Genomic DNA, 27,854 nt, shown 5'->3' with positions numbered 1-27,854 from the left:
TTGTTTTGAATTGAAACCATATGCTGGAACAGAACATGTTGACAAACACACAAGGTCCTTCTAACTTCCTAGGTCATCCGAGTTAGGATCCATCTCACACTGTAGATTTTACAACATTGCCTTTGCCCATGTCCACTCTATTGTTTAAACCACTACCAGACGAAAGGCCATGACTAGTGATTTTTTACCACCTACCTCACTGTAGCTCTAAACACACATATATATATATATTCAGTGAAAAAACTTTGTTAAAGGGACGTTATGGTTTAAAGTAAAACCGAAAAAACCCTGAAATTCGGCAGTTATGGTAAGATAAGCAACCATAACTCGCGCCACCGTGCGCTGCTAACACTAACACCCAGGACATCAAAGATGACATCACAAATGTCATTGATGACATCACTGATGACATCACATGTGCATTTACTTTTCATGAAAACTCTGTACAAGGGATTCTTATAATGCTGACCAAAAACTGTCAAGGATCATTGGGATAAATATCATGAGCTAATTAGTGCATTAAGCAATGCATTGATATAAATAGCATTCTATTATGAAGATCTATCCAGTATACTAAGCTACTCATGCAGAAACATAGGCAGTGTGTGCAGCATACATGATGAAGGTGCCATATTCATAATCTTGCCGTGTTGAATAGTGAAATGATAACTGCTTTCTTATTAGAGTTTTGCGTACTGTGAAACATGTAATAAGTAGATAATAAAACCCACTTAATACATAATTATTACAGACAAAACACAAAGAGACAACAACACATACAAATATGAGTATATACAGGGACAGTGAAGTAAACAAAAAAGCAGAAGTAGTAGCAGAAAGAGTTCATTATAATAAGAATCCCTTGTACACATATTTCATGAAAAGTACATACACATGTGATGTCATCAGTGATGTCATCAATGACATTTGTGATGTCATCTTTGATGTCGTGGGTGTTAGTCTTAGCAGTGCACGGTGGTGGCGCGAGTTATGGTTGCTTAGCTTACCATAACTGGCGAATTTCAGGGGGTTTTCGGTTTTACTTGGAACCATAACGTCCCTTTAACAAAGTTTTTTTATTAGCACGCAAACAATATACAAAGATGGAGTGTAAAAAGCAATTTCGCAGAGATGGCTGTACACAGAATATTGCAAACTAAGAATTTATGGTTGTTTACAGTGAAGGTCAGCTGCTTCCATTTTTTGCCCGCATTCCAGAGAGTCCCACGACTCGCACTATAAGGTTCTATTGTTTTTTTACCTTGACAGACAGGGATCGTGCTAAAAATCTTCTTTTGAAGGAGTTTTGCAAAAACGTAAGACACGATAAGGATGAAATTTCTGAAACAAAACCACTTTTATATATTATATCACTATGAGAAAGATCATTGGCACAGACGGAGTCGTATTTTGGGACAGCACTACGCTTAGACAATGGAAAATGCCAATATAATGTAAGTAACCCTTTAGATTATTTTATACCGGAATATAATAACAATAGCGTGGCATTAAAGCCCGGTTAAGTTGTACTTGTTCATTCAATGTGGCATAGTATTTTCTACTGCGCACTATCACCGCCGAATTGGTCCCCTGTCGCTTAGAGGGTTCTGAAAAGGGCAGAGGACAGAGGGTTTGTTAATGGGAATATGTTAACATACTCCGTTGCACTATCACCGCTAGCAAATAGTTTCACGCCCTAATAAATAAAATGAATATTTTTAATGAAGATCGGCTGGTGAGACTAATTTATGTTTTTTAAAACAGGTACGTCCTTCCGTACTGTCAATGCCATGATTTTCAGACCCCGGCCGACGGATTTTTTAACTGCCAGGTGTAGCTACTTCTAAACAACTTCATGACCCTCACCATTTTATGGGACAATCGCCAAGGACCAATATGCCCTTACGCGGTACTAGCGGCTAGAAGCAACATACCAACCATTATGGTGGTCTAATGCCTCGTTGTTGGAACAGCCTTCCGATTATCAGTGCGACCATAGTGCTTCTTTTATCATAAACCAACACCCTGTGTACCACAAAGGAACAGCGCATGACTCAAGATGAACTTTTGCGGATCGACAGCAAAGACAAATGCAAATCGCTGAATATTCTCTAAACATTTGATGTCAAATAAATGCACTTTACGAAATGTACAATCTTGCTGTTTGCTTTTAAATCACAGTTTGATATTCCGAATTGTTGCGCGCTGTGTTGTGAGATGATCTGTGTTGATTTCCAGGTTCTGTGTAAAGTCGCGTAGGACTGGAGATGACTGGGCGCGTTTGGCTATGCACCCTGTACCGTCACGGAGAGAGACGGGGAATATGAATGCTTTGATATGTCAGGCTAAGGGGCGGGAGATATGATTTAGTGTCGCAAAAGCAGGTCAGCCAGGTCGATGGGGCAAGTGATAGGATTATCACATAATGTCGGCGCACAGCAGCCTGATTTATCGTTTGTTTAGTGGACAAAAAGTCGGGTAAGGCCCATAGGAAATTGTAATGTCAACGGACATAAGGAGGGTTCTTAGAACACTTTCAACCTGACAACGAACAATACGAACAGTGTCCTCAGAACACCCCAATTTTGTTTAATTGCAAACATTACCTCCATGTCCACTCTTCCTCGTCCCAGTACTTACTTCATGAGGCCCCTGCCTCCGACACAGGATCTTCTTCAATTTCTTTAAATTCCTATAACTCCTCCCCCACATCCACATCACTCAGTTTCATATTACCAAGCCGGAGCATGGGACCTTCCCCGCAGGGAGGGTGATGAGGGTCGTCAGTACTGTGACGAGGAAGAGTAGGACTAGGAGTAATGAAGATTACCGGTAAGTAATCAGAGCATTTCAGGACACCGCCAGTGTTCTTACAACACATTCAACTTGCCAGAGTACAATACGGACAGCGTCCTCTCAGGACACCCCCATTTTGTTTATGTACGAACATTTAAGGACACCGCGAGTGTTCTTAGCTCAATTTTTGCTTGCTTGCGAACAAAACGGACACATACTCCGTCCTCAGAACACACCACCATTTAGTTTATATAGAACATTTCAGAACAGCCGTGTTGTCCGCAGACAAATCGAACACAACAAAAGTGTATAGCATATAAAAAAAACAGAACATTGAACCTATCTCATACTCCCCCACCCTCCCCAAACACTCTTACACACCAACACACTCCACTAAATACAATTTTTAATCCAGGTTTCACCACGCTGTCCGCGGTCGTCCGCGAATGCAAGATGGCGGGCGCCACAGAAAATCTGATGCGCTTCACGCACCACGCCGTCCAATCAGCGAACATGTTGCATGTCCGCGGACATCACGCAAGCCGCTCGGCCAATCAGGGCACTGTCCGCGAAGCGAACCGGGAAGTCCGTCCGCGGAGCAAGCAGAGATATGACTAATTTTTTTGCCTTACATTTTGGCCATTTTAAAAAAAACTACTGGACGGATTTACACCAAATTTGCAAAAGCACGCTTTCAGGACCAAGCCCCCGCTCCTGCGGGTGTAAATCCGTCCAGCGGTTTGGGCTGTAGGCGTGCGCAAAGTTTTTTCCCATTATGTCTATGGGAAAAAACAAAAGTTTTGGGACCCCCCCTATAATTTTACCCCCCCTGGACCAAACCTCTCCAAACTTTGCAAAAAAATTCAGAGTGGGCCATATACTTTATTTGCAAAGTTTGGTGAGGATTCGTCCAGAGGGAGCGAAGTTATAAGCCACCCAAAAAATGCTCTTCCTATGGAAATACCAACTTAACCATAACTACATGGACGCTACTGCGTCCATGTAATATATATTTTAAATTACTTTTTCCCCTTAACCTCGGGTATATTAACAATGTACTATAGATAGTCACCGTTATTTGTAGTTGTTAGATATCCACGGTTATCAGGAAAATGAACAGAAAAACTTCGCTCAAGGCCTCCACACCTTGCCAGTGCGCTCCCCGACACTCTTTTCCGTTTGAGGCAGTTTAATTCCCGCTCGCGATTTCTTATGTAGTCGCTGTTATCCTTCCACATGACCGTGGCTATGGGAAATTGTTTGTGCTCTTAACTTGGTCCCCAGCCCATCATGAACTACCAAATTTAACATGTTGTCCGACGCGCGCCCTGGTCCTGTCCCCACCACCTCTAACCTGATACCATTTCACTGTTTTTCCACCTCCCAATGGCATTTTTCTGCCCTTTTGTTTTTGGGTAGCAGCAGGTTATCTCGCATCAGAAAACAAAGATGGCAGCTTTTTCATTTCTGAAAAGCCTTTCTGCTGCAATGCACAATAGGAGATATTTCTATAGTTTTGGGAGAAGAGGGCACCCCCATCTCTGTCAAATATTAATAAAAGTACTGGACGCAGTAACCTCAGACCCACAAAGGATCGCAAGTCAACGCATCATGCTGAAGTTGTTTTGTACCTGGTCCACATCCATCCAGTGGTTTTTGCTGTGCGCTGGAGCTAACATTGACCTTTTTTGTCTATGGGAAAACGAATGGGGACTAGGCCAAAACTGCGTCTTATTTGTTTTCTCAATAACTTTTTATTTTGTAACACATCTTTGCCAACATTTCTAGCCTGGAGGGATCGAGGGCATGGGGTTTGACAATATTCCAGAGGACATTACTGCATGTGGCTATTGATATTACAGCATGTGTAGCCTAAGGAGAACTGACTGATTACAAGTTTACTGCCTCAAAAGCAATGCCACAGACACCCCAAAGATGACAGAGATGTACATGACCCTAGAATGGCGGGTGTATAATACAAGGGGGCGTCCGACCAAGTTTACGAAGGTTTGAGGTAACTGGGAGGAAGGTGGTGGGGGGTAAGGGATTTCAATGGGTGGGTGGAGAAGTTGGATGTCACTGCAGTCGATGATCGCACCGGACTTCTGCAAAATGCCTAGTCACTTTGTTATTTTGGTTAACTACTCAAGCTATTATGTCCAGCAATGTGAGTTATGTGTATCTTTTTTTTATTTGTTATGGACAATAAAAACATCTTTTATAAAAAAATAAATGTTTGGCGCTTCGTTGTTTAGTCAAATCTAAATAGCCTCTGCTTATTGTTCATTATTATTATCATTACATCTGTACTCCAAATTACCATAGTGAAAAATACAGCAATACCCTTTTCAGAAAGAAAGTCTGCACCTCTAACTATTAAAAAATAAAACCATTGCACCTTAAACTTCTGTTAAGAACTGTCCCTCCAAGTCCTCACACAAATCCCCTGGTTCTTGCACAGATCATGTAGATTGTACCATGACTTGAGGCTGTTCATTACATTTGCCACTGCCAGTGTTCTTTCGGCAGGTGGACTTTGCACTGGGAGCATTGACGTGCCCGATGCTATGTACTGAAGTAATCAATTGTGTGTTTTGCGTTAGGCGCCATTGCCAATATTTTACTTGTGGTTGTTACACGCCGCATCATAGTATGTAAAATTCAGATACTTGTGCAAAATGCATTACTCAATCAGACCTCCTTCCTAAGGTTTCATAGTTTGATACATTCCTGTATCTTGTATAATTTCAGATTTGTTTGTAATTCCGCCCCTCGTTTCAAAGAAAACAATTAAAAAGTATTTCCTCTTAATTTCAAAGCAAGTTTTTTAGAGTCACGTTGTGTGTTTTAATGTCTGCAAATATTACATGTTTTGGTCTAATTCCATCCTCTCTCTCAAAGATAGCAATACATATTTGTATACTCAGCATTCACTTTTTACTTTCACATTTATTGTGTACTGTGAATCTGTGTATGGGTCACTGTGTGGTGGATGAAACAAATAGTGAAATAAATGTTAAAAACAAATTGCAAAGGAAGCACACATGCATTCATTTAAATCATGGGATATGTTGAGGTCTCAGTTTGAAACATCCAAAAATTGCTGGGATAGCAAACCATGTAACTAGTCTCTCTGCACACTTGACGACAGACACTAATGCCTTTCTGCAATCTCTCTGCAGCATTTGACAGAGTAGACTATAAAACATTCTTCATCATACTAGTAAAGTGCTTTGACATTGAAGAGAACCTCCTCTGTTTGTTCGTACTTAGAAGACGACTATCTGTTTAGATTAATTCACCAAATCAGCACCTCTGCCGGTCATCTGTGAGAACCACATGGATCTAGCCTCACGCCCACTCTCTTCAATCTCTACATGGAGGTCTTAGCCACCAGCCAGGCCTTCCAGATTTACCAATACAGAGATGCCACAGAATTCTAGCTGAAAATATTGACCATTGATCCTCCAACTCAAGGCCTGATTCGCCCTGATTATTCAGACCTGAATTTCCAATACCTATCTCAAACTGAGCCCCACCTAGATGGAATTCCTTCTTCTCACCAACAACACTAAACACCTCCACATTACGGCATGACTGTCTGCTATGGACCACTAAGGCGTCACCTCACAGAGGACACATTGCACAAAGTCACTGGGATACCACGTGCACAATATCCTCTCCAAAACACACATAGGGTAGAAAACACAGACAGCATGTTACCAAATATCCCTCCTGTGGAAAATCAAGACCTTCCTACCAGCCTAATCTCACCAGGGAAGAGGACATTATATGCTCACCAGCCAACCCACTACCGCCCTAGCACCCAAGAGAAGTGTCCCCCACATTGCTCCTTTCTGCATCACATAATTCCCACACCCTTCAAACTTCATTGGCTACCCTACAAACATTTGTCACTTTCAGCGCCAGCCACTTCAGATACAAAACTGTCAACAAGCAAGCATCCTTTTATTTGACAAAAAGGTAACAATCTCTGCTACTCAGTATATAACCAGACTACAGACTGGGCCAGCAAAAATACAAACAAGATAGCACCAGAAAACTAGTATTTCCGGACTTTGTCCTAAACTATCGAACCATACCCATGGACTTTACCCTTTCCCCAAATGAACTCAGAAAATAAAATCAAGATCCACATCTTCAAACAGCACTTGTGTTCACACCATGTATGATAAATCCCCAGCATATTTTCCAACCTGAGAAGCACCTATTTTATCCCACCCCCGAATTCCAAAACAAGCTGTATTTCAGCACTGTTATCTGCTCCTCACTAGTACTATGCGGATATTAAATGTTATGTTGTAACCGGTAATTACCTAATGCATGCCTGTAAATCCCTTGCAATGTACAGTGTTCCATACATTTCTGAAGCTAGGTCCGCACTTGGTAAGTACCCAAAATAAAAAATAAAATATAAAAGAAATGATATGCATACAGGTCTGAATACTTCAGCAATTGCAATTGAATGAGTGTCCGTCTACCCGGTAATACATACTTTATTTTAAGATCTTTTGATGTTTATGAAACAACATTTTTGAATTAATCCTGCTTACATTCCAGTAATGATGTATACATATATATATTATTAGTAATACAAATCGTTATAATACACTATTTATCTACAGTTTGCCACAACAGGTTATTATTATTATTTTGTTTTTGTGGATGTGCATTACATTGGTCATTATTACTTAACTTGATGGCACTCATTTGTTCATCCTCTGGGTTTCGAAAATGACTGACTAGCTCTGTAACTGCCCTTTCTGGGCTGCCATATCTATGCCAAAGCTAAAGTGTTTGCAAATGGTTAATTTCTAACGCACCGATTACGTGTTTGCATGGGTTACAACATACACTTTTGTAACTCACCGACATCATTTTGAACACCAGTACAAGAAGGTACCCTTAATGGGCAGGTTTGGTGTTGCCCTCCCTCATAACAGGAACAGGTTTGCTGATTTACGGAAAATGTTCCACACCTTCGCACCTCATGCTAGTGGCGCTGTAGCAGCTGCCTAGAATTACCCTATACCCATATCTGGCCGACATAGCACTGACATGTGTACCCCACCTCCATTTTGCTGATGCCTATTGTGATCATAAATCTTAAGCCTTAAACTACAGGGACTTGTGTCCTTAGCTCAGGCCCAGTGAGTTTTTGCAGCTGCGTCTCTTGTTTACTTATCTTACTTGTATGCCTCACATGTGTAGATGGTGTTTAAACATGTTCACAACTAATATGAGCACAGCAATCCCAGATATTTAGGAGTTCCCCTTCTCCAAGTGCCTTCCATGGAGAAAGAGGATCGTCAGCCTGTGGCCAGGAGCGCCTTCAGGATGTGCACATCCACTATTCCTTCTTGATGTACATGTTGCTACTGCACCATAGTTCATTCTTCTTTATGGGGCTAATTAAAAACCAATTAAGATGCAGACTTCAAAGTGAAAATGGAACCACAAGAATCCCGTGTTTCAGTCATGTAATTCAAATGAACCATGGCATAAAAAAAACAAGTCAAGGCCTTTTCATTTAAGTAGAAGTGTATTCTGAATGTGGTTTACATGAATGATTGCCGACTGAATAAAAAGTGCTGCCGAATATTATATTGAACATGACGTCTCCTCTTGCAATTCATCTCTTACCCTTGAAGTTCAAAGCATCGCTTTCAGTGTCTTTCATCACCACAAAACAGCAATAATTAAATTAGCAATTTAAACGATTGACATCAAAAAAGAGGATACAATTTGAATAACTGCATGACGTTAATATTTATTTATTTTTACGATTGAAGTAACAACTTACAACCTTGTCTTACTCGCTCGTTTTGAATTAAAACAAATGTATTTGACATGGAGGATATGATACGAATTGATCTAAATATATTGCTTTTGTGAAATGCAGACTTTGTATTGGATCAATGGCAAGAACCTGTGGAGCTTGTTAAGATGGTATTTGATTGTTAAAACAATACATTTGATCTCTGGTAATGTGTCAATAATATGGAATGCATTCACCATATGGCGGAGACTTATAGATGTAAATGAATAGAATGTGTAATGTCTGCACGTATGATCACAGAAGGGTAAATGTTCCATGTTTCCTGCATAATTGCACATACCTGTTAACTGTGCATGTTTTGGCATTTCTCATGCCACAGGTCCCGAATATACGTGGAACAACAGGGTTATAACTGCTAAAAATGAATTTACCCTTTCATTGAGCCAAACAAACCTACACAGATGTGGGGAGCACCAAATGATAAGGTTGACAATGTCTTCATATTGACCAGCCCAAACCCTGATCACACTCCTAAGGAAATGATCCAAAAGTGTATAATTTCTAAACATATCCTATCCTATCCAAATTCCTAACATTCTGCCTGTTTTGTTTACAAATACTCCAACAGCTCTTGACCTGTACCATGGCTGCATATAGGAGAGTCGAAGACTCATGTTTTTTAGAACTCTGGTACTGCATTATGCTTCTGACTACTATTTAACTTCCCTTTCTGGTTGGCTTCATCACACACACTGTGTACCAAAAATGATTAAGTGAAAGAAAGCAACAAAGAGCGGTTGTTCTTAGGCTTTTGAAGTTGGATATACAATGGTGCTCACTCTCCTATAAGAAAGACAATGCCAGTATCTCCTATGGAGCAACATGTAAGCATTGCATTTCATGGATGCATACTAATAGTGTATTGCAGTAGTGTGGCTCTGAACTGCAGGTGCACTCCTGCAATGTCTACTAGGTGGCAATGTAACAGCCGTTGCTTGATAACTGAAATTACCAATCCTAATCTCGCATTTGAAATGTTATGTCTTTGTGTGTGCTTTTTTCAAAACCACCATAATATTGATGGTTGTTTGCATACATGTGGTGGTGAGCAAGACTCACTCTGGTTGCTCACTTGTTGCAGATTTAAAGAGTCAAAATGCTCGTCCAATGGAGTGAATGCAGGGGATGTCAAGGAGGGATAAATGCCCTGTCCCTGCTTGCCCGAGGACTACTAGGTAGAAAGGCTGAAAGAAACAGACCTTGACTACTACAGAGTATAAGGAGAATAGTAAAAACCAAAGGCTCAAATAGTAAAATATGCCCAGTGTTGCCTCAGCAAGGAGCACAGACAAGAGCTCCGGCTGCCAAGATTCTTCAAAGAAGAATAACAGCAATTTTCCTGAACCAGGAGACTCAACTCGGGTTGCTGCTGATGAACATGTGAGAGAAATTAAGAGACTTGAAGACTGTTTCAATCTAAAGTGAAGAAGTGCCATAATAATGCCTCATTTCATTCATGACGTGTGTTTTCTTCAGATACCACAAAAAGGGTGCACCTGGGGGATGCAGGTATTTACCTGCTCAGCTGAGCGATAACCCGACAAGTGGTGTGGATTTGCCACACACCAGGAACATTCCTTTGCAATGGTTCAAGGACTGAGTGATTAACTTTACGTCTAAAATGGTGCCTCGCTACACTGGAACAATGTATTGAAAGTCAAAGGATTTGCAAAAATCACAGAAGCAAACTTAGTTTGCATTATTAAACAGGACTAAAAATGTAACTACAAATCTAAGTACAATTGTAACAACTTGTATAAAGCAAACCCTGTTGTCATTGTATAGGTTCATATTTGATGTGTTTCAAAAGCAGCACTTCTGTATTTAAATATGAAAAAAAACAATGACAGTGTTTAAAATTAAATGTGATTCTTATTTAGGATATGTTAAACTCAAAGGGGAGAAACAATTGTAGTGTATTGATAAAGAATGGCTTGTGCACTGTCGATATAATAAGAAGTAAACAGCCCTTTCATCTATAGGAAATCATTGGTTAGCTAATGTGGCCTTCCCCATGCTGATTTTCCTGTATACATGACAACAAACTGAAACCATGTTCAACTAGGCTTTGCTAAGGCATGGTTTTAAGCCACCGTGGATTATCTATCTCAGATCATGATAAAACAGAACTATATTAATTAGATGCCATCAAATAAACCATTAAAAGGTCAACAACAAAGGCCATTTATGGAAGGCCTGTGGGTAATAGAGCAGACACAGTGTTCCGAGAAGATACAAAGAAGTTAAACTGTTTACATGGAAACCTGCCCTGTGAAAGCCAGACCCAGCTTCAAGCAAATATTTCTGCACCTATGAGAAAACCTTGAACTACACATTGCCATAAATTCCTCCAGATGGAGCCATGAAAGGCTTTGCAAAGAAACCAAGCCCCTGTCAGCTGTCCAGGACAATCATTAACGTTAGGCAAGCCAGGATTGTTTTCACATCTCCACTTTAAAACAAAAGATGCATTTTTTCTATTCAATTTACATTTCAGATTACAGGTCGGGCGGTCCGGAAATAACAGTGGCGGTAAAACCGCTGCCACTGTTAATTCCGGACCGCCCAATCCCGAGTCCTGCAGGTGGGAGGTGGCGTTCCCGCCAGGTCTGACCTGGTGGGTTTACCACCAACCGCCTGCAGGCGGACGAGGAAACACCGGCACCATCATGAGATGGTGCCGGTGTTTCCATGATCCCCATTCCCATTGAGTCCAATAGGACTCAATGGGAATGGGGATTTACACCATTCCGCCTCTGGAATTCCCGGGACACCGGGGTTGTAAAGCCCCGGTAATTCAGGGAATCACAGAGGTGGAATATTAATATGAGTCCGGCGGTAACCAGGTAGTTTTACCGCCTCGGTTACCACCGGACTCGTAATGAGGCCCTATGTCTGCCTTAACCTTACAATGATTTGACCAAGAATAAAAAATAAAGGTGTGTTGCAACCATGAGATTCTTATTTACAAAATGAGTAGACATTTGACTTAATAAAGTATGTTACAAACTAATACAATTACAAATATTATTAACTGTCACATATTCGATCACAAATATTCATGTTGGGTGTCTCTGAATTCATGGGATCTATTGAAATTTGTATCTCATCAAAGTGTCATGTTGCTGTGATTGGATATAGAACACATTATTTGAATTCAAAAGTGACACAAACATAGATCCCACACCTTTCTCATGTTTAGAAATATGATCAACCTATGAAGATTGAGGGGTTTATTCTCTGGGAGGTTGCCTATTAAGCAAGCGAATGGAAGATTTGACCAATCACAAAGTGTGAGCTCATGCTGACATAGTGAGGGCATATTATCAATTATAAAAGTACAAACACACAACAGAAAGGAACAGCTAGGATAAGATTCTGAAAGTTGCAGAAAAGGAGAACATATGTTCCAAATGGATGATTGCTTATGTTGGGTAATATCTGGAGATGAAAGGGCCTTGTGTAAGTGGGAGCCTGCAGTGGATTTACCTCAGGCAGGCCTTCTTTTCTGAAAAAGAAAGAAAGAGATGAGGAGAGGCCAGCTGATTAGAACATCCCTGGGGGTAAACGAGGGTCCCTCTCAGCTCTGTGCCTTAAGAAATATTCTAAAGTGAGAATGAGAACACCCCAAATGTAATTTGGCATAGGCTTTCAAGAACCATTGAACCATAATTGAAGGAGATTGGTGGGCCATAGTTGTTGACCTTTCAGAAGGTCACAATTTGGGGTGGATACATAGCGTACATAAATCAGCTTTCTGTGTTTTTTAAATTGATAACACAGTACATTAAAACTAGTATTCCATTTGCATGCACAAACTAGAAACCAGACACACTATATCGTACATGGGGACATAGTACACAGCAGACATAAAGACACTCTAACCTGCATTCAGGCATTGGGAGAATGTGTTTACACCCACCTCTGAGCACGAAATAAACATTTTAAAATAAATATAGCAGTGAAAGAATCAGACTTGATGCTGTCAAATCTCCCTTGATGCTGTACCACAACCACAACCACATGTCCCTTCTTCAGGGGTTGTGCCGAGATTATTCTAACACAGCTGAGATCCTACCTATTCCTGTCTGATCTAAGCAGATCTTGTACCCAACCACCGAAACATTCTGAAATTATCAATTGACATTGTCTGGAGTAAAGCCTAATAAACAGTTGAGATGTTTATGTCTGCTGTTAAAATGTGGCATTCCCAATGAGTACCTGGTGCTCCGCAATTAAACAAACATCTACGCACCGATTTGTGCCTTACCAAGCCTTACCAGAAGGTAATCCCTCTGATGTTGCGGTGTCCTACTCATGCCGGTCCCAACCATTGTTCCATTTGTTTCAATGGCCGCCATGGAAAGGGAGAAGGGACTACATTTAGTCGCTTCTCCCCGAACCCTACCTGCCTTTTTTTTAAAATCTTGTGTCGAGAAACAGTCGCTGTTTCTCGACTCGAGAAAAAGTGCCATTAGTACCCTGGGAAGTCGTGCCACGGTACTAATGGCAATATGACCTTCAGAGGAGGGCTATTACGGGTCACATAATGCTGCGGGGGCTCTATTAAAGCCCTCTCTTCGCTCAGGCTTCTAACTATGTCCGCTGGGGCATGACCTGACGGGTCATGGCCCCTCTCCTCAGGTCATATTGCCTAAGTAGATGTTTCAATAACAGTCAATCGACTGTTGGTGGCAAATAATGTCCTATTGAATCAGAGGGAGAACGTTTCAACATTTTCCTTGACTCCGTTCTTCAGTTTTTTTCTCTCCTACACAAAATTACGACCGCTCAAGTAACCAAATATTATGCACGTTGACAAACTGCCTTTGGCACCATCTGATGTTAAAGCTATAGAACTTGCTTTCTGATGTTACAGCTATAGAACTGGAGTTCTAGGGAGTTAACTGGTGTGACCGAATATGTTATCCTTTGTTCGAGCTATCCTTGTGTTCTGCACAGCGTGATATTCAAAGTTGCGCCTAGTGTTGCATGAAAGCCTAGATTGTGCAAGGGCAATATTACATTAGGGTGTCTGTGTAGGCATAACCACAATGTGTGCATGCCACTGCAAGCAAACATTTACTGTAATGTTAGTTAGGCATACAACAAGTCGGACTATTGCCACATATGTGCAGTGCAGTCTGTACAGCTGTGGGGGGGAAACAGTCAAAATGGACTCGGCACTTGTGCTCTCTGCTGAAGAGACCTTACTTGAAACAGTACTTTGATGGTTTGTTCATTGTTCTCTCTATACAGATGGTTTGGAGGCAGGCACTGCATACAGACATGATATTTCTGTGTGTAGCGCCTGCCGCCACAAAACGTGTTGCATTGCCGTCCCTGGTCTCATGACTCTCGTCTGAAAGGTTATGCATACTTTAAGCCAGTACAGCATACACTTTATTGTTAACATCTTTCAATATGCAGGTTAAAAGCCTTAACTATCCCAACAACCTCTGCAGACGTCCTAGCATGAAAAACATGTGTTATTGATACCTTGTATGCAGTGTAGATTAGCTTCCTCTTTTGTGCTTTCTGCCCATCAATAATATGTTTTGCAGCAGACGTTCAACTTTGAAGCGGCCTAACCCTCTACCCAATTCTTCAATCGCAGTCAGAGTCAATATTGAACTTTTGTTAACGCGTTTCTTCTGATCAAATAAGTTATTACGTTTCTGACCGTGCTTTATTGTAATGTGTATGAATGCATATGTCTAAAGTAGTGAGAAACGTAGTTGGGACATGACAGGTGATGCTGTATATTTTCGAAAATGCGTCCTATTTTTTTATTATCTGCTACTGTTGTGACTTTCTACCTCGCTCTCTGTGAAGACGGAGATTAACGTCATCCCCAGCTCTGTTTAATTCATGGCATTCTGACATTCCTAGACACCATTCAGAGTCTGGATGGGAACAATTGTTCACACGCTGGCTACATTGCCATGGCTGCCTGCAACACAGCATTATAAATGCACGGGCTCACTTCAGTCTATAAGGAAGAGGCCCATGTGGCCTTGGAAGCTTGCAGAGAAAACATGGAGCTAGTCTAATGAAGATATCATCTCTGCAAAACCTTTTTTTTGATGCTTGAAATAAATCTAATAATGCAAACCTGGGCAGTTTCTTGGCTAACACAATAATCTTACCCCTCTTTCAGCCTACACATCCATCATTTGTACTCTCCTTCGGAAAATGAACAATTATGCCTGACATACTTTATCATGTGATTTCCTTAAATCAAACAGGTTGGACTAGGCAAATATTATTTTTATTTTAGGATTGTTCTAATGTGCAACATGCCATCAATGCTGACTGCAAAGAGCAAAGTGTGGGGCACAGAGGAATACAGGTGTCCTCAGTGGTAAAGGATGGAAAGGATGGTTGTTCTCTGTTCTTATGTGTCGTATGTCATTCCAAACAGTAACACTTCCAGTTCCCTTCTGAATCTTATTCAGACGTTTTGCGTAACATAATATAGCATCAGGATTGAATTCTACTGCCTAGAAAAACCATGCACTTGGTCTCAACCGTATATGTTTACGTAACAAAGAGCAGATTAGTAGTCATCATAGTTTGATGTAAAGACATTCCTTATTGGATTGGTGCAATCCCAATGCATAACCAGCATTTGCATTGGTTAACATAAGGTACTCCTTTACTTTTGCAGCAGCAGACTGTTGGCCGTGACATCCTCTCATTCAAAGGCTTGATCTCCATGTGATGGAGGTCAAGCCTTGCCTTCAACTCTACGGGCCTCATTTCGAGATGGGCGCAAAGGGATTACCGGCACGGTAATGACACCCGTGCAGGTAAACCCTTTTCGCCCACTTCCGATGTCCCTTAGCGGGTCCCTCCTTTAACACCTGGTCTGACCAGATGTTGTGGACGGGACCCATTAAGGGACTTTGTAGCAAATAACGGTACCGCAATTTGCGGTACCGTTGTTTGCTCCTTCCCCATTCCCATTGAGCCCTATGGGGGCTGAAATGGGAATGGGGAATGGTTTTGTCAATGGGGACTTACCGGTCCCTCCAATCTCGGAATGGACCGGTAAGTCCCCATTGCACCAAGCCGATGGCAGTACCGGTATGGGAGGCAGCCATGGAGCTAATTGCTCCATGGCTACCACCATACTCGGAATGAGGCCCTATATGTGTAACATACCTTATGCCAGCTGGGGAGCGAGACCCCGTTCCTCATAATCATATAGTGTGCAGCACAACCTGCCCTGTCATTTTGTCAGGTATGTAACTACACACATGACCGAGTTTCATTGTATATTTCAACAATACGTCACACTTTTCATGGCATGATTTCATGCGTGCAGCGACTATATTCAGATCAAGGAATTGTACATTTCCACAATATTGAACATAGTGCATTCGTGTTACAAATAAAACAAGCATAGTTCCTCTTACCTTTTTTCTCTCAGTGTTGTGTAGCTGTTGCCAAATGAGTTATTGTACAGCAGAACACAAAATAGAAATCAAGAAGGGGTATGATAATATGAGGACAATATGGAAATGTCAAAAATGTTTAGTCCATCCTTTCACAAACTATAACAGAGTAAAGGAAAGTGACGATTGTCATTATTTGAATGGGCTCTGTTAAGCTTCACAGTCCTCTTATTCTTGTCTCTGTGTGTTCATTTCTTGTAACTCAGTTTCATTTTCACTAATTTACTTTTTTTGTTTCTGTTTTTACTTGTGCCCTAATCCAGATTCAAGCCACGCGTTCTGGACCTGAATGTGTCAGTACCTTAATACATTTCTTCATCCTTTCCTATCCCATAAACCTGTCTTGGTGATCACCTTAATAATAAACACATACTTGTTCTCCTTTGTTCCAGTGTCTAGTAGATGTTTGTAGATAATTCCCTAAACCCTATCGTGTCCATCGCTGATGTTTCATTAGCTGCATTTTATGTTTCCAAAAATCATAATCGTGTCTTTAGAGGACAATTATTTACAGGAGCTTTAAACCGCATTATGTCTTGTGTTGTGTTGTGCCGTGCCTTCTTCCATACATATTTCATGTATTAATTATTGTTCCTTAGGATTGTTTTCATAATGTTGCCAAGCAAATCACTTTTAAATCGCTATTGTATCCTGATGCTCAAAGAAGCACTTTATAACCGAGGAAACGACCAATGTATTCTCTGTAGCTGGTCAGATGTTACTCGGTTTATACAGAACACTCCAGATGAAGGTGCCACACATTGTCAGGATGCCACTTTTTATAGTAGCCATTTATTTTCTTTGCCATTGATTTTATGAAGCTGACATTTGGATGGTAAGGTGTTGGAACAGTGCCTCATTTTTACCACGGGTTCATGTAATGTAACATTAATTTGGGGTCAATGGAAAATTCGACTGAACAAAAATGTATAGGTTCTTCAAGACCTCAAGGTAGGTACATTTTATTGAGCCTTGTATACAAGGTGGTCTTTTTCATGAAATACTTGCATTGTGTGCATGTTCATGTATTGTTTACTCAAAAGTCTGAAACTGTAATTATGGAAGTATTAACAAAGGGTATATGAAGATTTGCATGTAGGCTAAGGAGCAATGGATTTCAAGACCTCTTGAATTAATTAAATTCAGGACTTTACATGTATGATATAGCATCACCAAATTATATGTGTATTTTCAATGAATATGGTTAACGAAATGTTGAGAAATATTTGTTTAATGATGACAAATTCAAACCATGGGGCCTGTGTCATGTTCATGGTGATGGCATTGTACATATAACTCTTCAAAATGAATCTGTCTAATTGAGTCATACACATTTACAATGAAATGTGTATTTGGTAATCTCCCTAATGTTCAAGCCAAGGAAGAGGAAGTGATAAGGTTTGCACAACATATACATGATATTCCCTTTTTAAGGCTGTCATGAAATAAACCCTATCATTATCTGCTCATATGACATTCCTCTGACAAATTGACCACCACTTAATTCTTCATTGACAGGATAAGCAAGAACTTCAAAAATAATGACACTAAAACCAAAGACGACAACACCCTGCTTAACCTACCATAGAAAACAACACATGGTCTACCTTAGAAACACTCTTCATGTAAGACCTGTTAAATAATCTAGAATCCCCCAAAGCAACTTCCTACTCAGATAACATCTTCCCGACACCCGTCCTTAAGACATTACCTACAGAGGTCTTTTACCCCATTCTGAGCAACATCAATGCATCCTTCACTTGGCGCAGCTTCCACACCTCCCTCGAAATTAGACTCATGTTCTTTCTGCCAAAAAGAAAAAAAAGTGGACATGTTGACCTCACTGACAATTACCTCATCACATTGGCATTTCCTAGAAATGTTTGCCGGAAAATATTGAAGCCATCCCTCTTCAAGCATATTTTTGTGCCTATGGCCTACCATAGTCCTATTAATCAGGTGTCAGATCCAGATTAGTATGGAGGCAATCACTTTCAAGCTGGAGATGTTGCACTCTGCATTCATGTTGATGAATACTCATGCGTCCTAGTACTTATTAATCTATTTTAGCCTTTTATACAGTAGATGGTCAAGACTGTGTCAACATGCTGATCAATGTCATAAGGATTGAGGAGAATTCATCTGGTGGTTAATCTCCTATCCTAATGTCATGCGCCCCTTCTATGTAAGGGTATGGTACCGATGGAGACGCAGCCGCCATTGAATTGCTCCACTAGATTGCGCCACAGTGTTTTCAGCAGTCTAGTTTTTCCTTCTGTCATGGCCGCCGCCGCCGGCTTTTCTTCAATCCCGACCGGCGGCGGTCGCTTTGCAACTGGTTTGTTTCTCCTTCATTGCCAGCGCTTCCATGAGTTTTCTCCTTGGCTTACCGCCCTCCTATCTGGCGTTGCCGCCTTTCCCCTTTTCTGTGCCTTCTTTCCTTTCTTTCGTCTTCGTGGCTTCCCTGGCCCTCGGCGTCTCTCTGCCGTGCCTCGGGTCCTGTGTCCTGGCTTCCCCGTTCTCTCTCCAATTACCTGGGTTATCTTCTCTCCCCTCGCTTTCATTTCCTTTTTCCGTAATGGAGTGGAGCAGTACTGTACCTGGATTCATTGCTTACCTGAGTGTCCGGAAGACATTTACCGACATATCAGTATTCTCTGGGTTTTTTTGCCCTTGCAGACTTTTCCCCTTCTGGCGGCTGCGGATCCGGGGCCTCTGGTTTCCGGATATTTCTCCAGCAACCAGTGTGGCGTTGTTCCGCGGTCGGCCATACCTGCACAAAAAGAAATCAACAGTGAGAGATAAGAAGAAGACGAAGACATCCGCTACACTTTCTTCAGGTGAGGAAGAGAGTGGAACAAACTATTCGGATATAGAGGTTGATTCTCATGACAGCTTGCAATGCCAAAAGGATCCCGTTATGGCAACCTCTGAACAGGTCCAAGAGCTGGTAGCGGCAGTGCAGTCCTTGAATATGGAAGTGCGAAATTTAAACCAGGAGTTACAAAATATCACGGCCGAAAACACTGTACTCCGGCAGTTAGTGGCGACTAGAGAGCCCCGCAATACGGATCTTCCCCCCATGCCACTTTTATCAGGAAAGTTTGACGGATCTTCTAAGAAACTCAAGGAATTCATAGAGGCCTGTAATATACAATTTGCCTTTCGACCCACTACATTTTCCACCGATCTAAGTAAGGTCGGGTTTTTGGTTTCCAATTTATCAGGAAACGCTTTGGCCTGGGTCAGTCCCTTGGTCACAGCAGACGATCTGATTTTGAGGAATTGGAGTGCCTTCCTTGCAAAGTTTAAACGGACCTTTGAAAGGCCAGAAGTCTCATATATGGCCTGTGAAGAATTGCTGGAGGTCCATCAAGGGCAAATGGATCTTTTATCCTACATCACCAAATTTAAACAGCTTGCTACAGAGGCTAATTGGCAGGAGCAAGCCCAATTCACCATCTTCAGGAGGGGACTTAAGGAGGAATTGAAGGACGAACTTGCAAGAATTCCTCGTCCGGCCTCTTTCTCAGAACTTTTGTCCATCACTCTACAGATTGAACATCGTATCAATGAAAGGAAGCAAGAGAAGAAGAAGGCCAGAGGGGCTTTCAGCCTTCCCAGTCCCTCAGTTACTCCGAAGGTTCCCCCGGATCTCTCTAAAGAGGAACCCATGCAGATTGGCTCTATGAGGGCGCCGCTCACTCCAGAAGAAAGAAAGAGACGCCGTGAAGCGGGCCTCTGTATGTATTGTGGATCTGCATCTCATCTGCTTAGGGATTGTCCCGATGTCCCACCAAGGAGGTCGGGAAACGTGGTGCCTCGAACCTAAATGGGACCTCGGTTCGAGGAATAAACAAGGGTCCCAATGTAACCTTGTCAGTTGCCCCTTCCCGCCTGAACAAAGACGCTCGACTTATGGTGGTTTCACTGCATCTGTCCTGGGGAAAAAATCGGTGGACACGCTGGCTCTCATAGACTGTGGCGCCGCGGGAAGCTTTATGGACACAGTATGGGCCAGCAAGATGGGTATCCCACGAGTCCAGAATAAGGAGAACCTCAAGGTTGAAGCCATTCAGGTGGCCATTCAGGAACATAAGGAAGAGGTGTTGTTCGATATCATTAGGGCAGTCCACTTCCCCATAATTCTGGGCATCTCTTGGCTACGCCGTCACAATCCGACTATCGACTGTGCCACTAATACCCTCAGCTTTCTCTCCTCCTACTGCAGCCAGTCGTGCTTGATTTCTCAAAGATATCAGACAGCGGTATTATGGACTTCAGAGTCTCCCATTCGAACCATTCACTCGGTTCCACCACAATTTTCTGAATATTCCCAAGTGTTTGTTGAAAAGATGGAACATGATCTCCCCCCACATCGCTCGGAGGACTGTTCCATTGAACTTATTCCAGAGGCATTGGTTCCATTTAGTAGGATGTTTTCCTTATCCCTCAAAGAGAAATCTGTTCTTCGACGGTACCTGGATGCCAACCTCAAAAACGGCTTAATCCAACCTTCCAAATCACCCGCTGGAGCTTCACTTTTCTTTATCTCTAAGAAGGATTCAGAGGAGCTTTGGCCTTGCATTGATTATCGCGGACTCAACAAGAGGTCACCATCAGAGACAGATATCCCACGCCCTTGATATCCACATACTCAAGGCAGTCAAAGGGGCAGTGATTTTTACCAAGCTGGATCTGAGGAATGCATATCATCTCCTACGCATCCGCGCTGGGGATGAATGGAAGACTGCATTTAGAACCCCGTATGGGCTTTACGTATACAGGGTAATGCCCTTTGGCTTAGTCAATGCACCTGCGGTCTTTCAACGGTTTATGGACCGAACCTTTTCAGACTTACTTTTCCATTCGGTCATCATCTATTTGGATGATATTCTAGTCTTTTCCAAATCAGTCCAAGAACACTCTCACCATTTACATGAAGTATTCAGGTGCCATCAAGATAATCATCTGTTGGTCAAATCCAGTAAATGCCTTTTTCAAGTATCCTCAGTTCCGTATTTGGGGTTTATTCTTTCCAGGGATGGTGTTCAGATGGATCCCAAGAAGGTGTCTGCAATCACTGAATGGCCTTCTCCTTCTTCCATAAAGGAAGTTCAAAGATTCTTGGGTTTCTCGAACTTCTATCGCAAATTCATCAAAGACTTTTTCTCTACAGTGGTTCCCATCACTTCTCTTCCCAAGAAAGATCAACTACCTTTCAAATGGTCTTCGGAAGCAGAAGAGGCTTTCAGAGGTTTAAAGGGAAAGTTTTGTTCAGCCCCCATTCTGAAGCAACCAGACCAAACCAAGAGATTTATTGTGGAAGCCGATGCTTCAGCGGACGCTGTGGGAGCAGTCCTATTGCAGGAGAATGATGGAGTAAAACATCCGGTGGGCTATCCCTCCAAGACTTTAAACCCCAGTCAAACAAATGACTCTGTGATTGAGCAAGAGCTTCTGGCCATCAAACTGGCGTGTGAGGATTGGAGGCATCTTCTTCAAGGTGAAGTCGGACCATTCACCATTAGGACAGACCATAAGAATCTGAGATCATTAAAGAACATGGAGTGTACAAATGCCAGACAGGCACGTTGGGCTCATTTCTTTGCTCAGTACGATTTTGAAATTACATATTTTCCGGGAGCCCAGACTGTGGTAGCCAACACACTTTCATGTCGATGAAACACTGAAGAACTATCGACTCCGATCAAAGAGAGGCTTTTCCCAGATCAGGTATTTATTGGAGCCACGGTGTCATACCTCCCTCAGTTTAGGTCCGCCAATGAAAGGTTACCGCTCCCTGAATCTGTAACCTCCAAGTATAATACTGTAAAAAAGGAGGGTTTGGTATTCGTCGACAATAAGTTGTACATCCCGTTACCGGATCTGCGCAATCAAATATTATCATGGTGCCATGACCATAAGACAGCAGGACATCGAGGCATAAAGAACACTGAAGATCTGGTCAGAAGATGTTTCTTTTGGCCCGAAATCTCTGCTGACGTCAGAAGACATGTACAATCCTGTCTCCCATGCGCCCCGTGGTAAGAATCGATACCAGAAGCCCATTGGCCTTCTTGAGCAAATCCCACTACCTTCAAGACCCTGGGAGCAGATATCCACAGATTTCATCGTAGAACTACCAGCATCTCGGGGGCACACTTGCATAATGGTTACAGTGGATACCCTCACTAAGTTAGCCCACTTCTCCCCACTTCTGGGACTACCCTCCGCATCCGCAATGGTGGAAGTTTTTATCCAAGATGTTTTTCGCCTACACGGTTTACCCAACAAAATCATTTCGGATAGAGGGAGTCAATTCACCTCCAAATTCTGGAAAGCCTTATGTCTTCAGTTAGGTATCACTCGGGCCCTCTCATCAGGCTTCCACCCACAGACTAATGGTCAAACTGAAAGACTCAATGGAACTCTTGAACAATATCTTCGATGCTATGTCAACAATGCCCAAGATGACTGGTATGATTTACTACCCTTTGGCAAATATGCCTATAACAATTCCACACATTCCTCTCTTGGTCTCAGTCCTTTCCTTTGTACCTATGGGCAACACCCCAAGGGTATCCTACCAATATCATCCTCCAATGCCGTGTGCCCCTCCATTGAGGCTCGTTTATTGCAAATCCAGGAGGCCCACAAGATAGCTGAACGGGCATTGGTTGAGGCTCGTTCGAGTTACAAGACATGGGCGGATCAAAAAAGAACACAAGTCGCATCTTTTGGACCGGGCACCAGAGTTTGGTTATCCACCAAATACCTACCTCGATGGATACGCCCTTCCAAGTTATCTCCTAGTTTTATAGGCCCTTTTACTGTGGTATCTCGCATCAATCCGGTAGCCTTTCGCCTCCGTCTACCCAAGAAAATGAGTAAGATACATCCTGTCTTTCACTCCTCCATGTTGCGTCCAGCCCCGGCTGACATTCCCACTACCCCTGTACCTCGGCGCAAGGGAGTGGAGGACACTGCTGAAGAAGAATATGAGGTGGAAAAGATCAAAAACTCACATTACCACAGATTTTACCACTTATTTACTGGAAAGGTTATCCTTCGTCGGAAGACTCTTGGGAACCCAGTTCACATGTCCAAGCTCCGCGTTTGTTGAGAAGGTTCTACCGGACCCATCCGGGTAAACCGGGTTTTGCCCACACTGGGGGTGGCATACTGTCATGCGCCCCTTCTATATAAGGGTATGGGACCGATGGAGACGCAGCCGCCATTGAATTGCTCCACTACGTTGCGCCGCAGTGTTTTCAGCGGTCTAGTTTTTCCTTCTGTCATGGCCGTTGCCGCCGGCTTTTCTTCACTCCCGACCAGTGGCGGTCGCGTTGCAACTGGTTTGTTTCTCCTTCGTTGCTAGAGCTTCCGTGAGTTTTCTCTTTGGCTTACCGCCCACCTATCTGGCGTTGTCGCCTTTCCCCTTTTCTGTGCCTTCTTTCCTTTCTTTCGTCTTCATGGCTTCCCTGGCCCTCAACCTCTCTCTGCCGTGCCTCGGGTCCTCTGTCCTGACTTCCCCGTTCTCTCTCCACTTACCTGGGTTACCTTCTCTCCCCTTGCTTTCATTTCCTTTTTCCGTAACGGAGTGGAGCAGTACTGTACCTGGATTCATTGCTTACCTGAGTGTCCGGAAGAAATTTACCGACATATCAGTATTCTCCATTGGTTTTTTGCCCTCGCAGCTTTTCCCCCTTCTGGCGGCTGCGGATCCAGGGCCTCTGGTTTCCGGATATTTCTCCGGCAACCAGTGTGGCGTCGTTCTGCATCGGCCATACCTGCATAAAAAGAAATCAACAGTGAGAGATAAGAAGAAGACGAAGACATCCGCTACACTTTCTTCAGGTGAGGAAGAGAGTGGAACAAACTATTTGGATATAGAGGTTGATTCTCATGACACCTAAAGGCCACCATCAATCTTTCCACTTGGGTGCTTATGCTATGTTATGGAGCTTGTTTTGTATAGTGAACTACACCACAAATGTCATTTCAACACTGATGAAGAAGGTATGCAATATCCATAATCTGTCAAAGAGGCAGCTTAATAGAAAGTAATAGTTGTAGCCAAAATATTGAAAGAAGAAGCTTTAGGCTTTTTCATGGACAAGAGGAAGCTATGTAGATCAAGGATATCAAAAGGACTCCATTGTACATATGTTTTTTTAAGATAACTGAAGGATCTGCCATTTGTTTGAGATCTAGTACACTGAGGTGTGTTTAATAGCAAAGGAGGGAAAGAATTGAGAGATCTAGGCATCCGGGAAGGTTAGTGTTTGTCTGAAATGAAGCTTGAGCCACAATGTAAAATAGTTGGTTGACAATATAGAGTATCCCAACGTCCACCCAAATATCGAGTGAGATCTTATGAAGAGATCACTAGGCAGGCATAATATGATGACTACATTTTGTGCCAGTAATCACTCGGGATACTGCATTTTGTAGGAGCTAGAGACATGGGAAACACTCACATATAAGCTGTTGGTGTAATCAATCCTGGCCGAAATCAAGGTTGCAGTATGTGCAGTGTTCTTAGCATGTTCTAAATAGGAGAATCCACATTTCAGATTTTGACAATGCCTATCTGGAGAATTAAAGTTTACTGGGAGTCGATGACAGATTCTTTTAAAAAATAACTTCACCTGTGATGCTGGAGTAGGGCCCTAATTCCAAGGTCAATAGGTATGACTGTAATAGATGTGATTAAGCTTTAGGAAATTACAGCTCATCAACTAATTATTAGGGAGTAAACAAAGTTTTTTTAAAAAAGGTGGAGGTAGGTGGGCACAGGAATTTTAAAAGAAGCTCATTTTCATCAGAATGCTTGTGTAAATCTTGACCACGACATCCAATGATTTTCATTAGAAGCAAAATATTAAGGAGCAGGTAGAGAACTGATTCCTGAGGAACTTAAAAGGAGTTGGGAGAGAATTAATCCCCGAGCTTCTCCAAAATGTGTAGGGTGGAATTCTGAATGGAGATAAGGAGATAGTGGGCCTCATTACAATTATGGCTGTCTGGAAATAAGGGTGCCAGTAGCAATGTACCGGCACCCTTTCTGGACTGCTGTGCTATGAGAATGCAGGCAGGAGTACGGATTCCCCAACAGGTCTGACCTGCCAGGAAATCCTGTCCCTACCTGGAATGGGGACTAATATCTTCCGCTGTCTGTTATCGCGGGACGTCAGGATTTACAATGTCCCGGTGGCACCGGGATCTCAGGTGATGAAAACAGTGTTAGAGTCCAGCGGTAACCAGCCAGTAGCACGGGCGGGTTACCGCCAGAATTGTAATGAGGCCCAGTGAGGAGTGATCAGAACAGAGGGGCTTAATCCTTTGAAAAAAAATCCTGTAACACCTATTGATCACATTCTCTAGTGAAGAATCCTGCAATTGACAGGATCAATGCCAGTACTCATTTCTAAGAGGAAAACTGCAGATATATTACACATTTAGTATCACATGTGCATCCCTGCAGTTCTTCAGGTGGGGGGACTATGGTTATTTCTACAAGATTAGCCAGATAGGATAAATTAGAAATGGGATTATAGTTGAAAGTGCTTCGCTGAGCACATTCACTGTTCTCAAGAGAGGTTCAATTATTCCATGTTTTAAATGCGTATAGACTGTGGCGTGCACATGGGATTTTTTAATTAACTGTTGAAGAGGGTGTGCTACTTCTTTATACCAGGGTATTCCCTTGTTAACATGGGCATACAGGGGTCCAGGCACTAGGATATTTGCACTTTTCTGTAAGGGATAAAAACTGATTAATGTCTAGCAGAGAGAAAGCAGTTAAACTGTAAGGAGCAAAATCAATTTGAGTAATCACCCAAAGTGTCAAGTGACGCAGAATCGTGTATATAGGACATTTACATTTTCTGCATTTGCTTTAGAATACTTCAACTAGTGGATTGCAAAGTCCATGCCGAGGTGAATTCGAAGCATCTGAGTCATGAGGTTAGTAAAGCTCATGACAGACTTTGTACATTTCATTATTAAATGTATTGTCATTAACAATGTGGCTGAAGTAGGATTGGTGCTCTTTCACTGGAACACATGTAGGTTAACAAAGTGGCCCTGTCTTGTTGTGAATATTTTAGTCAGTATTTTCTTTCTAGCAGATTCTTTCAAAGTGTTGCATCCATGAGGGCTAGGGTGAAACATTTAGCAACTATTATTTTAGCTGATTGATTAAAATGTTTATCAGGGCAAGTGCATTGAAGCATTGTTATAGTGAATGATGGAAACCATACTTGCAGATCACCACGTCTAAAGTTTACCAGTGGGGTCCCACAGACATTAATCCTCTCACTCATCAACTTCCACCTCGCATATAGGCCCTGAGAATACCCCACTTCAGCAACATTCACATCTGCCAATGGACAGATGCTACACAATTATATCTGAAAATATCATCCAACAAAGACATCCAACAACTCAAGGCATAGCTGTTCTGTGCCAATAACACCAAACACCCAAATATCCAGCATGTACTGTACTCCATAAACCACAAAGGGATTTTCCCCACATTTAACATGCTTCACAAAGTCTCTGAGAAAACATACTTAGCAAAGAAAACTCGGACAGCATGTTACAGACTATTACGCCTCTGTAAATGCATGCCCCTCCAGCAAGGTACCAGTTTCAGAACCACCATATAGCCCAAGGAACTATCCCACCTGCACAAGGGACATGCTCTGCTAAGCAGCCTGCCCACCATCACCTTAGTACCTGTTTGTAAAAACCTCCTCCAGGCCACTGCCCACATCACCGAAGGCCTGTGACAATCCGACCACATAACTTTCACTCGTAGTGAAATTCATTGGCTGCCATTCAAGCATGCATTACTTTCAAAGCCAGCTGCATTATATGGAGAGATTTAAACTTGCAAATACCCTCCTACCTGATATATAAAGTTATCCTCTCAGGTGCTCCACACATTACCAGGTGTTGGGACCTGTCAGAGTTGAGCAACAGAAATACAAAATGAAAGAACCCTGGAAGCAAACATGCTATGCTTCCAGTCTGTGAAACCATGTACCAAGAAATACCTAAATAGCCCACCACCCCCATGCAGTTCAGAACATAATTCAACTCCCATCTCTTCAAAAGTCATCAGCTTTAAACCCTAGACGAAAGAACCACTCTGTGAACTGACCATGCCTAGCACCCATCTTCAAATTCAAACTCTTAGCCTAAGCCCCATTGCTCCACCACCAACCCATTCAACCATCCATTTTATGCAAGTAACCTCTACTGATTTACAGCACTCCATTGCTTCCCAAAGCTAAGTTTGCACTCAATAACTAATAATAACAACAATGATAATAATGATAATAATACGTAAAGATACAAATAATTTAAATGTATCGTTATCAGTGTGCCATTTTACCTCCAAATAATCAATGTTTTGTCATTTTAATAGTGTTAAAGAAGTATGAGCTAGTTAGCAGGGTGTTAGAAGAACATGCACCTCTTCCATTCCTACTTAGCACTGGACACTTTCAAAATGAGGAGCGCATAGGTGATTCAGAGGAAGTGTTTATGTTTTCTTACACTAGACACATCCCCTTTACTGATTCCACAGAATCTTAGGAAGATAATAGTGCATTTATCTCCTCTACCACTCTACTGAATATCATCACATAATTTGACTACATGTTGATCTATGTTCAATTTCCTCTGAATAATACACCAGACCAAAAAAGAAGCAGGATGAAATA

The 27,854-nt window shown here is 42.2% G+C and overlaps 1 protein-coding gene across 2 annotated transcripts in view; it reads left to right on the top strand.

Moving 5' to 3' along the window:
* ADCY1 (adenylate cyclase 1) overlaps window positions 1-27,854 on the top strand; it is a 2,048,432-nt gene that overhangs the window by 1,229,071 nt on the left and 791,507 nt on the right. Inside the window, exon 6 of one of the 2 annotated variants that reach the window (XM_069613341.1) lies at window positions 16,380-16,409. The exons of the other annotated variant lie outside the window; for it this stretch is intronic. Within the exon in view, the coding sequence (XP_069469442.1) occupies window positions 16,380-16,409 (30 nt within the window). The remainder of the gene's footprint in view (window positions 1-16,379; window positions 16,410-27,854) is intronic. 2 annotated transcript variants of the gene reach the window in all.

The sequence above is a fragment of the Ambystoma mexicanum genome, chromosome 5p (assembly GCF_040938575.1).
Source record: "Ambystoma mexicanum isolate Mex_15411 chromosome 5p, UKY_AmexF1_1, whole genome shotgun sequence".
Taxonomy (NCBI): domain Eukaryota; kingdom Metazoa; phylum Chordata; class Amphibia; order Caudata; family Ambystomatidae; genus Ambystoma; species Ambystoma mexicanum.
This window is presented reverse-complemented; position numbering and strand designations above follow the sequence as displayed.